Here is a 17,832-nt window from a genome sequence, read left to right as displayed (position 1 = left end):
AGGAAAAGAAAGCGGGGGAGGGAGGGCGAAGGGGTGGGAGGGTCAAAAAGATCTCCACATCTGGAATCACTTCAGGTCAGCCTGGGCCCTGGCCATGAAAGGTGAGCCCGGGCGCCTGGCAGGGGAGAGGGGGACAGGGGTCTGACACTGGACATACCACAGTTAGGGATCAGTGATCAGGAAAACAACCAACAGCAGAAAATAAAACGGCTGGAGGGAAACAGAAATTTCCCTTTTCTAATGTGGCAGGAAAGTGAATGGAGCTCTTTATTACAACTAACCACACAACTCAACAAATGGAAGAAGACATTAAATCGTTTACTTAATCAAACTGCAATCAAAGATAAACGCAATTATAGGTTGGAGTCCTACAACCAAAATAAATCCTTAGTATTCAAACCTCCCACATTGGAGATAATGAAATGATGAAAAGCTCCCCAAATCTTCATGCTTTCACAGGGATTTTCCTGCTTAAAATCAGATGATGGATTACATGCCAAAGTGGAAGAAATTCTCAGAGCTCATTCCCTCTAACGCTTGCTACTAAAACTAACAAAAAAAGTCTGTTTCTCAGAGTTTACCAAAGGTTTTTGCTCGACAACATGCTTATTTCATGACCTCACCACATGTTGACTGTTAAATCTGATTCTATAAAAATTTAAAATTCAATAAAAAGTCTTAAAATATAGAAATACTACAGTTAAGTGTCAGAATTTTCAGTACATCAAAATTAAAATGAAACAGAAGACTGAGAAATTGATGATGTATGCCAAAGAACAGGAAATAGCCAGCAACAGCGGTGAGACAATAGCAAACAGAAATCTATATTTTGGAGGATAATAGTTGCCTGAAATTTTACTTGAATGCTGAATTTCACTAAGGAATTTAGAATATGTTGTACATAAAGTTCATAATGTTTAAAAAAATGTGCCATCAGCAAAGCTAAATTAACTCTCCACCTTTTGAAAGGACTTAGCTTATGAAAAATAAAAGAAATAATGTGCCCTTTTTTCAGTATTTCTGAGTTGTAAACAATAAAACTCTCCAAAATATAATACCACAGACAATGTGCTCGTGTGAACGTCCCTCTTGATCACTTTTTCCTGAAAAATCTAAATTCTACATCAACTGCAGTTTCAATCATCCCCACTCTTAGGTTCTGTGTGTTGTAGGAGGACGAGTGTGGACATGTGTTTGTTGCAGGCAAAGGTTATGAGGGGCCAAGGAGAAGAAACACTTTGTATGACAGCCGCAGAGTCAAACGAGGCCCAGGGGCCCTCCATATTAAGGGGAGGATATCTCTGCACATAAATATCCTGTTTTTAAGATGGAAATTTCAGGTTCTGGTAATCAGGAGAAAAAAGAGAAAACACAAAGCTGGAACCGCTTGAGGTTTCTGTGAAGGAGAATCTGTTCTCGGGTTGTAAATCTTCCTTTTATGGAACTCATGAGGTACGACATCATTGTGCTTTCCACATGGATTCAACTCTCAATTCAATTATTTGTTGTACTTTCTGGAGTCTGCCTGTTTTTTAGCAATCATTATCTATAAGAACCGTTGAATTGGACACTGTGCCGTTGCATTGCTTGAAATGCATTTTTTATTAATATACACATTTTTATTCTGTTACAAATAAAGGATATCATAGGAAATTAAGAGATGGTTTTGGATTCAGAAATACATTAGCCTCTCCTTTATATTGGACTATTACATGAAAATCAAAATGCGTTGAAAGTGTTTGCTCGTCAGTGGTATAGCATGGAAAAGAAAATGTGGAAAAACAAAACTATCTTTTTTTTTTTAATTGCATAAATGTCCGAGGAAGTCCTTGTCAGTTTGTTGTTGGTTTTAGAAGAGGGTAAAATAAAAAGTGTTGTTGATCCCAAATAAGCTATGTCATTTTATCCAAACCACAGCCAAAGGGATAAAGGGAATTCCATGTAGTCCAAATACGAGTCTCCGTCGAGAACAAGTTCTTCGATTGAAAAGGAAAAAGAAAACGTTGAAAAACTCTCCTTCCATTTCAGTCACAATCACAAAAGTAAAACTAGGCAGATATTTGGCTACAGCTTCCAGTTTATGTGTCTCTTTGTACAAACAAGAGTTCAGTGATGCTCAGGAGAATAAAAAAGGTGGCTTAGGGAAAATCCTGATATCACTCGGGGTCCAACAATTTGCATATAGGTGTATTATTGCTGCTCCAGGAAGAGGAGGAGGCTTCATTATCCAGGGTACGTAAGATGATGCTCGACCCAGAGACGGTGTGCGTCTGCAGGGGTCCAGCGGCCGAAAGGTCCACCACCCCTCCTGCACCAGCCCCTGGCCTCTCCTCCTCTCAGTTGACCGTGGGCACTTGGTTCAAGCTGTACTCCTTGGCTTTGAGCCGCAGGTTGGCGATGCTGTTGGCCATGTTCATGCCCTGGGACGTGTTGGTGTTGGAGCAGGTGGGCGGGTAGGTGGCCATGGCGCTGAGAGACAAGAGGGGGGGGAAAAGGTTACATCACCTGTGGCTGACAGCGAGCTGAAGCTCAGCAAGAGCCGCAGCTGTGGAAATATAAAAAAAGGAACAGAAACAGGTATCACTCATCAGACTGAGACTAAATATGACGTTAAGACACTCATGGCCCAAAAACCCCCGAAAGAAATCAGCCAATGTTTTTGCACATTTTAATTTTTTAATTTGGAGTTTATTTTTTCAGACTTTTTTATCTGGCAATCTATTTAGAAGAAGACATCTTTATGCACACATCGTCTTTAAATTCTTTTTCGATCATCACCAGGTTGTGTTTTTTTTATGCTGTTGATTAAAAACAACACTTTTCATGAACATTCTTTGGCTTTTCCAGCAATATATATTTTATAGAGAAAGGGGTTCAAATCTCTTTTCCCTATTTATGCATAAAAATCCCTCTACCCATTCCGCCAGGAAAGGGTGTAATGAACTGGGATCTTATAATAAATAAGTCAACATATACTTATTTTAATCATCACAAAGCCCTTTACTGGCCTTTTCCTGCTTTGCTTTTTAGGAATTAAAATGTATTTTTGCATCATTTTCTTTATCTCCTTACGACTGAGGACATATCTCTCTCTTGCTTTTTTTTTTAAACAGATGTGTTTCTCTGCTCATGATTTAGTGACTTGTTTTTTGTTGTTGTTACCAAAATATCATAAAGTTGTGCAGCTTTGTTTTTAGTTCATGCCACTAGTCAATTTACGGAGGTGTTATTTTGGTGATAATCGTGTCTGCTTTTGTTGTTGTTAGAGTCATGTCCTTGTCAGAATGAATGTTTTTCATTGGCCTTTTTTTTTGTTTTCGCCCCAAAACTCTTATGACTTGCATTTTGTTTTTTTGTCTTTTTTTGTTCGTTCAAGACTCCTATCAATCATCATGTGGCACAGGCACATCCAGCAGTTTTGCAAGAGCAGGGTGACTTTTCAGATTTCCAATTCTATTCTATTGAAATAAGACGATAAAACTGTTTTTTTCTTGAAACCTTTCCAATTCTTCTTATATTTAAGGTGCATATTACAAGGTTTTCAACATAAATATAAGAATATCCCAGATTTAATTACAACACATTTGTAATCACTGGCTTGTAACCAATTTAGTATTTCTGTGAGACATCTTTTTCCTTAAAATTGTCTGTTTCCTCTTATACATTTTTTTTCCCGTATTCTTTTTTTACTCAACGTTATTTGTAAACGCTGCACTACTTTAGCACACGAAGATAACATGACTTGTTCACTTGTTGCTCACTGATTTTCTATCTCAAGCTTTTTTTCAGTTGTAGTATCTAATAGTTTTACTGTATAAAAAGTTATGGCTTCATGAGGAAGGGAAGGTATTACTAAAGAATAAATTAATGGTTTTTAAAATGGGTTGAAATGTGCAAAAACATAGGTATGAACCTCTAAAAACAACAGAAAAATCTTAAATGTTATGAAAATAAAAGTGTAAAATGACAAAAAAGGCAGAATAAAATTCAAGAAATACAGTCACAGCTTTTTAATTATTTTGCAAACAGTCAATGTAATAAAACTGCAGTATTCCTCTTTAAAGGAGAATACTGCGAGTGTTCTATAATAAGGAAAGAGCTGAGTGTAGTAAAGTGAATGCGTACTTGTTCTCTGAGGGCAGCATTTTCTGTGGCACTCGCACTGGCCCCCCCTCCGGCATCGGATACCAGCTTTAGGATAATATACATTGAAGTGTTAGCACCACATTAGCGTGTTCCACATGCATTATTCACAAAAAGATTTCCCTCGCTGCCCTGCGTACCGCCAAAAAAGCTCTCGGAGAGTTTGAGCCGCGGTCGCAGGGTTTGACATTTTACACCGAGCTTTATAATGGAGGATTACTGTAAATCACGACCGATGTAACCAGAGTCACAAAAAATGTTGCCCAGTAGAGCCATGTCCCTCTGTGTAGCGTTCATTATCTGGTGTAGTGTAGCAGTCAGGGGTCACAGGGGTCAACAGTGGATTTAATACGGTTTGTTTTCACATTATCACCTCGTCAGGAGGGTCACAGGATCTGGGCCCGCCCTGCTCATGCTGACAGAGGGGAGTGATGGGACTGAGGGCGAGGAGAAGGGTGTTTTTATTCAACATAATTTGAGAGGTTGGAGTTAGATGTGTGCAAGCAAAGACTGTTATATATACAGTGTAGGAAAATAGCTGGAGGAGAGGCAGAGGCAAAACACGGCAGAGTAGAAGAGACAGAAAAGAAAAATCTAGAAGTAGAAGTAGACAAAACACAGCTTTCTAACAGCCATGGAGGACGGACTCGGGGCTTTTACTATAGTGTGTTATGATTACTTTGGCTCAATTTTCCCAACACAGTCTCAATCTACAAAACTTTAAGAAAGTTCATATGTAATTGTGATGACCTGAACTAATAGTCTTTGGAGAACATTTCCAAGACAACTCTTTGCTATATTCCTTCTAAATACATAAAGAATGCAACAATTTGATCTGTAACGCATAATGCACTACAACATTGAATTTGTGCATCAGTAATTGTCGCATTTTAAAATTAAAAAATGCAGTTAAAAAATCTTCATCAAGGGTTTTCTGATTTCTCTCAAATCATACTACAGTATTTGATAATATCAGTGAAACTGATCAAATTTAAAGCCCTTTTAGATGTCATATATTCAAAAAATTCCATCTAAAAACCAAAAGCAAAAGGCTTGTTGCCACAGACCAGCTTTACTTGTGATTAAAAGTAGACCGCCTCAGAGTGTCAGTTAGCAATTTATGTGGATTTTCAAAATCAAAGCCCTCCCCTACAAGATATCTTTCCCTTGAAATTGAGATTAACGCTGTGATATGAGGATAATGTGGTTTCAAAGATAAATACATTTTTTGGTGTGTTTTGACATGTTTTGCTTCGGATATTTAAACATATTACTGGAAATCATAAAACTGAACTGCAATTTAAACCGAGGATGTGATTAAATGTTTTGCATGATGTATGTCAGCACAGGCGTTTTTGATTCAACAGTCAATTTAACATCGCAATTTGGCACTAGAAGGTTTGTTTTAGGAAAAGTTTGGCCAAAGCAACCACAAAATAATGTAATATGAAAACCGGAAGATAATAGTCATAGTTGTGCCCTTTCATTTGGACTTGTACTCCTAAAATACATATACTTTTTTAAAAATCATTGCACATTATTGACCAAGACCGGCATTTTGTCATGAAACTTTTTTCCTCTGTTTTAAAGAGGACACACAGTAAAGAGTGTGCTGACCTGGGGCCCGTCACTGTGAGTCCAGGTGGATCAGAGTAGATGAAGATGGTCAGAGGAAGTATGAGGAGTATGTGCAGGAAGGAGAGGAGGAGGAGGAAATGAAACAATAACAGAGAGCAGGGCCTGAGCCAGTGTGTGTGTGTGTGTGTGTGTGTGTGTGTGTGTGTGTGTGTGTGTGTGTGTGTGTGTGTGTGTGTGTGTGTGTGTTACGGTGGTGTTAACATGTGGTTATTGTGGTATCAGCTTTTGCTTTTTCATCTGGAGACACTTGGGTGAGAGGAGAGGTTAGTCAGTACTGAAGTACAGCTTGTAGTACTGCAATAGAGCATAATGGATTTTAGTACACTATCAATTTTACTCCACTGCAGCAAGACTTTATATCCAATATGCAATAATTCTTATTGAATGTTTCATGTTTTTTCTCTTTCTCTCTTTATTTATTTTCTTCCTTCACTTTTTATTACCTTTCGTTGTTTCATTCATCCCCTTTTTCTGTGTGAAGTTATGTTCCTTTTTTAAAATGTATTTTCCTTCCTTTTTCCTTACATTTCTATTCTTTTTGCCTGCCATTTTCTGCTATTTGCTTTTCTTCTCACTTGCCTTCAAACTGTCCATTGCTTTACTTTCCTTTCCTCTAACCTTAATTTCTCTTTTACATTCCCATACAAATCTTGACACCATCATTTTGTCTTGAATTTCTTTCCTCAACTAAAGTCAAAACATAAAAGTCTCCAAACTAAACTTGACACATTTAGTCTATTTTCCTTGTGGTTTTCCTGCCTTTGCTTTAGTAGTTTGATTGTTAATGCAGACGTTAGTACAGAAGCCGTGTTTAAGCAGTGATGTGTGATGGTTGCTGGCTTATGTCAGGTGAGAGAGCAAAGTGGAGTCTACCTGTAGGGGGCGGCGCTTCCCCAGGACAGGTAGTCGTTTGGGCGCGGTGCAGGACGGGGGACAATAGGCTGCTCCACCGCCGTCACGTCTCCGGAGTAAGACTTGAGGAGAGAAGCGTTTTTGCTGGCCAGCATGGCGCGCTCGTTCCTGCGAAACTTAGCCCTCCTGTTCTGGAACCAAACCTGGAACAAAGAGAGGGCAACGGGATGAGGGTGGTGAAATAGATCTCCATTGTGGATAAGTGTGCCTGTTTATGAATATGAGCAAACCCTGTTTATGAGCATAAGTCCTGTGTTAATATAATCATTGCGGAAGTGCAGGAGAGAGACCAAAGCAAATTTCCATACAGGCACAATAAAGTGTATCGTATCGGGTATAATCGTAAAAATGTCTTGTCATAAGTAACACAAAAAGAAGACATGTCAAGGTAGATGTATTTATAGAGCACATTCCATCACAAAGAAACTCAATGTGCTTTACATTTAAAAAAGGGAAAAAAGCAACTGTTCTTGTTTTGTCTTAACACTCTTTAACCTCTGTCTTAACCTCTTCTATCACTACAAACTCAAATTTCCAAAGATTAAGGTTCAACTTGATTTAAAGAACAAAACAAAAGACATGCGAGTAGTGGTGTGGTAGATAAAAATAGCCCTGTCTTCTTTTGAGTAAACACCTTCCAGTTCATCAATCAGCAACAAACTTTATGCCAAGGCAGTAAGAAGTGGAGGGCGGTGGATGATGGATGGATATTGCATACAAATTACATGAAGAACTATTAAAAAAAAAACGATGTTCCAAGAAACAATGACCCTTAAAAACTGTTGCCTTGCTCCTCGGTCTGACAAAAAATACCCAACTCAAAGATTCAAAAGCAATTTCCAACCACCTCTGATAGTCTTTATCAGTGGCTTACACTATCAGAAGCTTCTTATTGTATTTATTGGACTAGGTTCCACCACCCTATAAAGTTGAATAAAAGTAGTACAACTCTTCTTCTGAAAACAAATCAAAGCAACACACACAAATCCTTCAACAGATGATGGTGTGACCCGGGGGGTGTTAACGTTGTTCCTCGCTCTGAGATGAAATCCATTATTAGATGCTGTGGGCGCTCACAGGGCTCGCTGCTCGCTGACGCACAGCCTCAGGAATGAGCCCAAAGTCTCTTTTATCAAAGCATCGCTCTCTGCTACACATTATTCACAGATGTGCAGCTTCTCTCTCCAACATCACTATTTCCTCTTTCTCTCTCACTCTGCCAACAGAACAAATGCTCTCTCTGTTGTATTCAGATAACAGGCAGTTAAAAGAGACCAAACAAAGCTTTAAAAATACAAATTAATCTGCACTTTATGCCATTTATTATTTTCACACATGTGTAACTCTTGTCATTATTTAACAAGTGCTAGAGCTTGTTTGCATCTGAAATAATAATTGGTTTAATGTTTCTCGAGCTGCTTATGAATATAGAAAATGCTTTTTACATTTCAAAGCTGATCCAGTTCATACAAGAGCTTAACTACTTTAAACAAAATGTTATTCTCGCTTTGAAGGACGTGTTCGAATGTCAAAGTAAAATCTCTGTGGACAGTGTTCTTTTGACTACATACATGAATGACTTTTCAGCTGAAAACTAGAGAAATCTTTTTTATTTAATGTCTTTTAACGCACTTTATCGTGGGCTTAATGCAGGCTTTTGTTACTTCAGCACGGCTGGAGAGGTAGTGACGGCACCCACTTGCTGAGATTTTGAATAAAATATAAATTAAAAATATATGCAGCAGGGTTCCAAGGACATACATTGACACATTGACTTATGTCAACAGAAATGATTATTTAGGTTTAGAGTTGTTAATCCAGTCTACTACTAATCTCAAGAACTATGTTCTTTTTTCATTGGGATTTAGGATGATAGAATAAACACGGAGTAATTTATACAGAAACTGATGCTGCATCTCTATTTCTTTTGACAGACTTATGGAATGCACTGAAATGCTTGATGACGTATAACTGTAATGAACTATATGTAAAATCAGAAATTAGCATTCACTTTTTACAGTATGCATTAAGAAACCATGACTTCATAATTTGCATTTGAAATACTAAACCCATATTCTAGGTTGTTTAATCTATGTTTTGATAGTCTGATCTCACTCACTGGCCAGTTGCAGCATTGTCATATTTAGCTTGTGTTCTGCTTCAGCCCTCATGTGTTGCACATTTGTAGTTTATCACTGATCTGTTAGGCGCTGAGGAAATTAGACATCATTAGATCCACTTTCCTGATCACATCCATTCCCTTTGGGGACGGCAAACTGCTCACAGCCTCAACACGATCAGCCATCATTGTACAGATAATAAGTGTGATGTGTGTGAGGTGCTGACGAGTCCTTATCAGTTCCTCAGAAACCCCATAATGGGGAATCTAAACATGGTAATAGGCACTGATAAGGCACTAAGTAGGAATATTAACTTGTAAGAGCTACCAGATGATGTGAAGATGTCCACTTCGGTGACTTCATGTCCTCATATAAAGACTCTCTCCAATAACAGACTGGTCCTGCTGCTCTGCTGGCAATCTAAACAAAGCTGTTCATGAATCATTTAATAAATCCTGTTGTGAGTCATGAGGACCAACAAGGTTTCATTAACAGGTCCCCCGGGGGTCCCAAAACCTCAAGAAGTATGTTTGATGGACCAAGTAATGGAGGGAGTTTTTGTGTGTGTGTTTAAAGACGGCTGTTTATTGTTGTGTCGCTACAGTGACTAAAGTGGTTTACAGAATGATGACCACAGGCATCTTCCTACTTCTGAAGGGTGTTATGGCTTCTTCTTCTTCTCCTTTCATCAATGTTTATCTGATAAATTACCGCTGCTAAAGGAAAATGGTCAAAACTTCCAAGGAATCAGGGCTTCGTTTGTTGTTTGTCACTGTTTAGCAGTGCTGGTCCTGTTCCTACCTGGACTCTGGCCTCGGTGAGGTTGACCCGGCGGGCGAGGTCCTCCCTGACGAAGGCGTCGGGGTAGTGTGTCCTCTCAAACACTCTCTCCAGAGCCTGCAGCTGGCTGCTGTTAAAGGTGGTCCTGTTCCTGCGCTGCTTCCTCTTCTTCTTCTCCTCCGTGTTCATCTGCTCATCTATAGGGAGAAGAAGCAGTTGATGTTATACAAAAAATAGCACTTTGCCTGGGGAGATACAGTAATAATAAAAGAAAGCAGCGTGTCAGCCCACATCAAATTTTAATAATAAATACAGTTCTTTACATTCGTGCAATTCACTGCTGCTGCGGGCTGTTCTTAAAAGTTGCGGCCTCCTCAAATATCAATAAGAGTTTTGGAGTATATGCACCATCGATGTTCACCAACGTAATGAAGGTTTTAATGTTTCTTGGTATATTCTGGTACAGTTTCTCAATTTAAAACTATGCAGAAGTAAAAAAGTCACAATGCCTCATTCTTTTTAGTTTAAGTTTAAACTTTCGAAAAACGTTGTATATTATGAGTGTAACCGGATATATTAAGTGTAGCTCTTCAAAACAAGTATGATATTCCATTGTTTTTGGACGCCTTTGTCCGGAGCAAGATTCCGACTATAGACTCGCACTGTCTCATTAAAGCTACCAGCAAGCTTTTTGTGTGTAGCGTTTCCATCAAACCGAGATTTCAAATATAACTGATGAATATACAATATCTCAAAGAGCTGTTAAACGCTTACACTTTTAGAACATTTTGCAGATGTTATTCTGATTCTTGCATTGGTTTGTTTTCTAATCCAGCAACTGTTTACATTTTTTGGTATCCATAAACAACAACATGTACATTCCTTGCCCATGTACGCACAGCTTAAAATATTGATCAAAAAGCTTCCAAACTGCTCTACCACTAAATCTACAGCTGCAACACAGTGCTTTTCCTTTTGGCAGGTGAGTTCAGGTAATACTTGAACACAGTTTCCCTCACTGATAACCTGATGATAGCACAGCAACTGTAACAAAGCAGATCATACCTTCACCAAGACACAATTCTCTGAATTATTAGAACTTTTAATTTGTATCAAAACACACAAGTGGCGGCTGTTGCTACAGTATGTCTTAGTGCCTAAGAATTGTACCAGGTAAACAATCACATTTTTAGCCTTACAAGGTATCGTTGTTGCATCTCTCTAAACATTTTCTATCTGAAGCTTAACCCCTATTCTATCAATTAAAGGAATATATGCAATTCAGGAAATGATATAATGTAAATATGTGTGTCTCTCAAATTAAAAAGAAAAATATATGTGTGGTCCTTATTACAATAATTCAAAACAACAAAATGAATTCAATAATTCCTCCTCCCAGGATATCCATATTTAATGTATCATTGGCACAAGCTAAATTCTATTTATCTCCAGAATGTTGAAGAGTTAAAAATATCAGAGAGAGCAATCTCAAATGTGACATGAGATAACACTAATGCTATTTTAAAAAATACTACATGAGTGTGATTCCTTTAAATCCTTTAGAAACTATTCCTGGACCTGCATTAAAAGCAGCCCACTTGTAGCCTGTCACACATCTTTACTAACTAACACATGTAGCAGCTAACAAACAGAGATAAATAATCTTTTCTGCACCTTCCAGCAGCTTCTGTTGTTCAGACTAAACGCTCCTGTAGGGGAATCAGTTCTGTCGTGGCTCCACAACAAGACCACAAAATAACACTTTCACAAGAAAGGCTGCGACCCTGCTGCCTAATTACACACTTACAAACACAAACACACACACACACACACACACACACACACACACACACACACACACACACACACACACACACACACACACACACACACACACACACACACACACACACACACAGTAATCAACTTGCAGCTACAAACACACAAATGACACCATCTGCAGCTACACACAGACACACACTGAAGTGCGTTACTTTTTCTTATGTTTTGTACTGCATTACATCTTAGTGCGTCATTACTAGTATTTGAATATTAGAATTTTGAGATGATACATTTCAGAGGGAATCCCTTTTTTTAATAGCAACTGGATTAATTGGTTCTTTTGGAGACAAAGATTTTATGTTCAACATTAATTAAAAAAAGACCTGTTGTACAATAAACTAACACTTGTAAACCTTTATTTAGTACATTTTTAGAAGCTATGCTAAACAGAAAACAGTATTAAACAAATCTAAATTAAACTGGTGAAAACTCAAATGTGTGTGAGTGCTCAAGGTTTTTTTGCTGTTAGTCTGTAAATTAATTAGCATGAGAACCCAAAACAGTGATACGTGTTTTAATTTAGTTTCTACTGTATGCTCAAAATCAAATTGCCTTCATAGATTAAAGATTTTTTTATTAATAAATTGAACATCATCTTAAAATTTAAATGATCTGGAAAACTTGGTTTAAGAAAAAAAGTTTTCACAAGCCTTCAATCACATCTCATGGTCTTCCTCAGCAGATCTAACATGTGTACGTCAGATTATATGCCGAAGCTGTGGAGAAGATTTTTGAACTAAAAGATGGAGAACTGGCTGATAGAAGAAATCCCCAAATTCGTAAAGGCCTATATCTAAAACGGCAGATCTTCATAAACTATTCAATAGGTGTATTCATACATTGTCTTGCTAATGCTCTATTGAACTGTGAGTATGTGTTTTTTAAGATTCTGGGTACTAACAATTTTACTTTTCCACACACACTCATGTCTTGGAGCAGATGATGTTTGGTTTGTTGTCTAATGAGAAAAGCTCCCCCCTGCAGCCTCAGCCAATCAGAAGACAGCTGTCAGTAAACTAAATGTAAACTCTGCTTATCTGCTGGTTTAAATACACCCTTTAGAATAAAGCAATATTGACTTGTGATCACATAGCAAACATTAGTTTGTACTTTTTGTGTTTAAACAAACAAATTGTCTGAAATTTGAAGGATTTTTACAGGCCGGATATGTTACGACACTCAGTATTTTATGATAAAACATGCAAAAATTGGAGAGAAAGCAGGAAATAAATGGCGATCATTTTGGTTGAAAGAAACTCAACTCCATTTGTTTTAAATCAATCCTCTTATGACCTCTCACTTTTTTTAGGACCTTTTTGCAGCTGATGTAAGTCGTAATGATACTTGTGTGAGGAAATTTATATTTCTGTATTTGCTGTTTTGTTTGAAAAACACTTCAGGAAAATACTCCTACTTTTTGTGACTTTTCAGATTTATCTTGCCTTCCCTCTGTGAGGATTCTGATTAGAACCATTAAAATACTAAATAAGTCTTTTTATATAAAACTTAAATATGTAAAGTTCCAGCTGCCAGACAACTAAACGATCTTAAGCTTACATTTTTATATATATTATTTATGATTATTATGCTGTTATCTGTTTTTCTGAACATATCCTCCTTACCAATTTTCAAAGTATTGCTGTAATTTGATCGGCTATATGCAAAAAACACTGTGCTCACATAAAAATGAGGTGTTCTTAAATAAATGACATTCTTGCAATGTATTTTCGGTTTATGACGAAATATTTTAAGCAACTCCGATAAAAAAAAAACTGTCCTCTGACTTCCATCTTGTATAAATCAGTTGGTTATAAATCAGTGCTGCGGCTCAGCAGGCTCACAGTTTGGGATCATGGAGAGCTTTCAGAGAGAAGTGGACGCAGTTACAGTGCGGCTGTAAACGACCGAACAGCGGCCGACCGCGCATTCTTTCCCCCAGAAAACAGCCGCTGTGCAGGCTGGAGGTTAAACTGAAAATCATGAAGCACTTCATTAGTCCGAGCGCCCGTTGGATGACGTTTACAAAATTAGATAACATGACAAAAATAGAAAATATTGAATATGAAGGCTATAAAAATATTTGTACAGGATTTCTTATTATGATTATGTGGCACGGCAATTTTGACAGGGACAAATTATAATTTTACTTTATTTGAAAAAGCATTATTATTTTTAACGAGCTTCAATTTGTGTTTCCTGGATGACGAATTCAAGTGTTTTTATTTTTTGAGCTCTGTTTAAAGTATAAATATAATCCATAAAATCCCAGAGAGGGAACTCTGTTACTTTGAATAGTCGTGCAGAGGCAGAGCGGCGGTTTGGCCTCGGAAAGCTTTTAATTAAACATGCAGGGTGACATTTAAAGCAGCAAATCAAATCCATTCCTGTCATAATCATTACCTTCATCATCATCATCATGCAGTCAACACGTGTGATTACATTGATCTCATTAGCAATCATCAGTGAAAGTCAATTAGCCCTGCAAAAACTCTATCGTGAGAGGAGAGGTTATTGAGTTCTCAAATATTATTTAAAAAGGGGGAAATGGCTCCATTTGTACTACTTTACTTTGAAATGTTTTACCTTTTGATGATAGACTTGGTTATGTTTGTTGGATAATTTGCGAAATAAATTAAAATTATTAACTGTTGCTTTCACGTTTATTTAAGTAAATCGGAAAAATAAAAAGTCAGTGGCATAACAATTAAGGCTCCAACGTGTCATTAACATCTAAATCTTGCGTAAATCTGCTGATCCATTGCAATTCCTCATTATTAAATACGCAAAAAAACAGCACTTAATACTTTTACTCATCAGACCAATATTAGTTGTCTTAACTCTTCTTTCTTAAGTATCTCTCACCACATGAAATCCGATAAGATGATGTTATTTGATTCCCTAATTGTTGGCGCGAGGACACGCGCAGTAATTATGACAAATGATTAGGCTCCGATACTCTGAAAGTGTTTGACAGGACGAAAATAACCGCGAATTAACGACGTGACCCGGCCACTTCCTCCCGCATATTTTTCACACGATTTTTAGCCTTTTAAAAAACTAACAATAACACTCATTACAGCCAATAACGGCTCTGTCAGCCGCGGCAAATGACCCTTTGACCAGAAGAAGAGGAGGAGGGAGCGTTTATTTACTCTCTCAACGGTACGAGCCTCGGCTTTATCAGAGATTTACTCAACTTCCGTGCACTCAATGGCACATTTCATCAAATAAAACCCATAAATAAAAGTTTTGACTTTGAGGTCCGGGGGTAAGCGTCAACTTAGCTCAAAGTAGGCTACCCGCCTCTGGCTCACCAAACAACTTGGATTTGTTTTTAATCTCACACTGAAGAATGACTGGTGGTTGTGAAAATGCTTATTATCATAATTTAATGTTTACCTAATAGAGATGTGTATCATCAAACTACCATACACTTGACACGACCATAACGTGACTATCTAGGTAGGTTTTTTTTAAATCAAAGTTGAATTTATTTGTTTTCTTTTTAAATAAAAAGATGTGGCCTCATTTTGCTCATGAGAAAGAGATTTATCACCCCCGGGTTTTACTCGCTGGGTTACTGCATCGACCATGTCCACCAACATCCCCATACCTCACTGACATCAAGGTGTTAATGGTAAATTAATGGCCGTTTTGAGGGGGAGGCCGTCAGGGATGATGCATTGCCAAAACTCACTAAAGGATTCCTCTCCGTGCGCACTGCTTTCTGACGAGCTTCATTCATGCGCCCTGAACGCGGACACACGCCAGAATATAATGAAAACAAATGACATTGGTTTTCAGCTGGTCATTAGAAACACATCTGTGCGAAAGTTGCTGTATTTTCTGAAAATCGAGCCTGAAAACTCATGGTTTAGAACCAAAACAAAGAGAGGAATTTTAACATTTTGGGCCACAAGATTGAAAATGTGTTTTTTTAATGTCTTTGCTCAGTCCTATCTTTCACTTACTCTCCTGCTGGGTCGTGTCACTCCCGCTGGTCATCCCTGGGGACTCCAGCATACTCCTCCCCGCCTCCCCGACGCTCTCGTCCGCCTGGGTGCCGACCATTTCCCCGGCCTCCTCCAGATCCAGCAGGTGGCTGACCGAGAAGTTCTTTTTGGCTTGTAGGTTGTCCAGGTTAGACGTGATCGGACTCTCCAGCCGGTTTGATAGCGAGGCTTGCCTGTCCATTACATGTGCATAGCTAGAAGTCATGACGCAAGTGGTTGACAGCGAAAAAAACGCAGCGAAATTAAGAAGAAAGAGAAGAAGAAGAAGATCCGTGCATGCAGAATCCGAGAAGATTCTCCAGAAACACAGAGAGAGACTCGGTTTGTTCCGAGCAGAATTCAGGTCTGCTCACATCCAGATCAGCCGCGCGGGGCTCAAACAAACTTCAGCAAAGTTTTCTCCACGCCCGATGTTCCCGATCAAACCCTACAGACAATCCATCCAGCGGCGCGCGTCAACTGCAAAACAAGAGAAACCTCAGCGTGTCCTGCTGCAGGAGAGAGAGAAACAGTCTCTTTTTTCCGAGAAGTCCTCTGATTAGCAAAACAAGCTGTGTTCCCACTCGGGTTGAGTCACATCTGAGAAGGAAGAGCTGCTGCTGATGACGACCAGATGCGCGAACTCCGTGTGTGCGCAAAGCTTGCTCAGCGGCAGCTAGGCGCGAGGAGGCAGGACGATACCGCCGCACCTCCAAACCATTGGAGCCTATAGTCTCTCTCTCTCTCTCTCTCTCTCTCTTTCTCTCTCGCTCTCTCTCTCTCTCTCTCTCTCTCTCTTTCTCTTTCTCTCTCTCTCTCTCTCTCTCTCTCTCTCTCTCTCTCTCTCTCCCTGTCTCTTTCTCTCGCACTCCTCTCTTACTCTCTCGCACTCCTCTCTTACTGTTCTCTCTCTCTCTCCTAAATGAAAGCGCCGTAATTACGTGGCAATGCCTTTATGTTGTGTCTGACGTTTCACAGGCCCCCCATCACCACCTCCTCCTCCCCTCCTCCTCACCCCCCTTCATGCAGAAACATCCCCATCAGCACCATCAACACCCTGCTTTGGCCTGTATTTGTTCCCCATGCTGGCAAACCTCAGGCCTAATGAGTGTGAGAGCGACTGTGAGGGGATCAGCAGCAGCAGGGAGACACACATATGCTGCTGTTATCACTGCTCTGTGTTGATAAAGCCACTCTGACTGTCCTGCGGTCTGCCACCAATTAAATAAACCCTAACCAGTGCCAGTCAGTCTGTCCAAAGATCTGTCTGCATGAGGCTCAGCTGCCAGGACAGTTCAGCTAAGTCTATGACATAAAACTTAAGTAGTCAATGGAGTTGGAATAAATAACTGTAAGCAAGCAACTGCTTAGGGCCACCAGCGGCCCCTAAACCAAACTTTAAAAGATGGCATTTAAGACCAGGGTTGGTTGCTATTCCGGTCAAGGTTTAGAAAATAAAATGAAACTTAAAAATGTAATGTTTCTTGTTAAGACTCATTTTGAATCTTCACCTTGTTGTTACTATTTTTCCAGTGTTGTTGGAGAACAAACAGTAGCAAAAAAATAAAAATAAACAGAAGAGAAAATATTTGACTTACATTAGTTGAAGATATAACTGAAATGTTGCTTCTGTTGGTTACATTACATTTTATTTAGCTGCTATATGTATATGAATTAATTGTATCAAACTGTTATTCTCATTATATCTACCCAATCAGCTCCTTACTGTAATCAGCAGCAGCTGTAGACTCAGTGTAATCAGCCCCTTGACCGCTCACAGGTGTGTGATTCTGTTCAGAAGCTCAGCCAATCACAGCAGGAGGAGAGTCTGGACCAGCCTCTCCATCAACCCTGAGTTGTTGGGCAGCTCCAGACATTTCTCCAACAGTATCTCCAACACTTTCAGTTTGTTCAGTCAGTGTCATGGTAAAATAAAAATCCCCCAAAAGTACAACACCTGTAAATGGCAAAAGAATCATCCTAAATGTCTGACTTGCTGTTGGGTTTAGGACATACTTCCAAGAGGTTTTTAAACAGATTACTTGCCAACCAATTATACTTAATCTACTTAACACCCTTTAACACCTGTCTAATCCAGAAATAGGCAAAGAAGTGGATAATCGCTGGAGCAGAGGCAGTCCAGGTGACGCAGCCAAAAAGACGCTAGCCGTTCTTTGACAGCACCCACCTGTCACTCAAAGTGGCCATGCCCTTAAAAATGAGTAACTGTTTTGTGAACTGGTAAATACGCTTTTGATGCTCAAACCATTCTTTGTACCAGATTCTTCACATGTTTATTTCTGCTCTAGTTGGGTATTTTAATTTGTGGGTCTATGGGAATTTACTGGCTATTGGAGCCAGCCTCGAGTGGCTCTCCGAGGAATTGCAAATGTTTGGTACTTCCT

At 39.0% G+C, this 17,832-nt stretch overlaps 1 protein-coding gene across 4 annotated transcripts; it reads right to left on the bottom strand.

Annotated features, from left to right (window-relative positions):
* Nucleotides 1-1,583: 1,583 nt before the first annotated feature.
* Nucleotides 1,584-16,135, bottom strand: prrx1b (paired related homeobox 1b). 4 transcript variants are annotated; one of them, XM_063890644.1, is made up of 5 exons: nt 15,407-16,135; nt 9,615-9,790; nt 6,655-6,836; nt 4,517-4,580; nt 1,584-2,469 (listed from the first exon to the last, which is right to left on the bottom strand). In XM_063890644.1, exons 1-5 carry the CDS (start codon nt 15,651-15,653, stop codon nt 2,224-2,226), a joined length of 915 nt encoding a protein of 304 aa, XP_063746714.1. In that variant the 5' UTR covers nt 15,654-16,135; the 3' UTR covers nt 1,584-2,223. The 4 variants fall into 4 exon arrangements, with proteins under 4 accessions (XP_063746714.1, XP_063746715.1, XP_063746716.1 ...); XM_063890645.1 differs by lacking the exon at nt 4,517-4,580 and adding an exon at nt 4,126-4,191 and having other exon boundaries at nt 15,407-16,133; XM_063890647.1 differs by lacking the exon at nt 4,517-4,580 and adding an exon at nt 4,126-4,191 and having other exon boundaries at nt 2,436-2,545.
* Nucleotides 16,136-17,832: the final 1,697 nt, after the last annotated feature.

The sequence above is a fragment of the Eleginops maclovinus genome, chromosome 9 (genome assembly GCF_036324505.1).
Source record: "Eleginops maclovinus isolate JMC-PN-2008 ecotype Puerto Natales chromosome 9, JC_Emac_rtc_rv5, whole genome shotgun sequence".
NCBI classification, from domain to species: domain Eukaryota; kingdom Metazoa; phylum Chordata; class Actinopteri; order Perciformes; family Eleginopidae; genus Eleginops; species Eleginops maclovinus.
The sequence above is the reverse complement of the archived record's forward strand: the minus strand, read 5'-3'. Positions and strand labels throughout refer to the sequence as shown.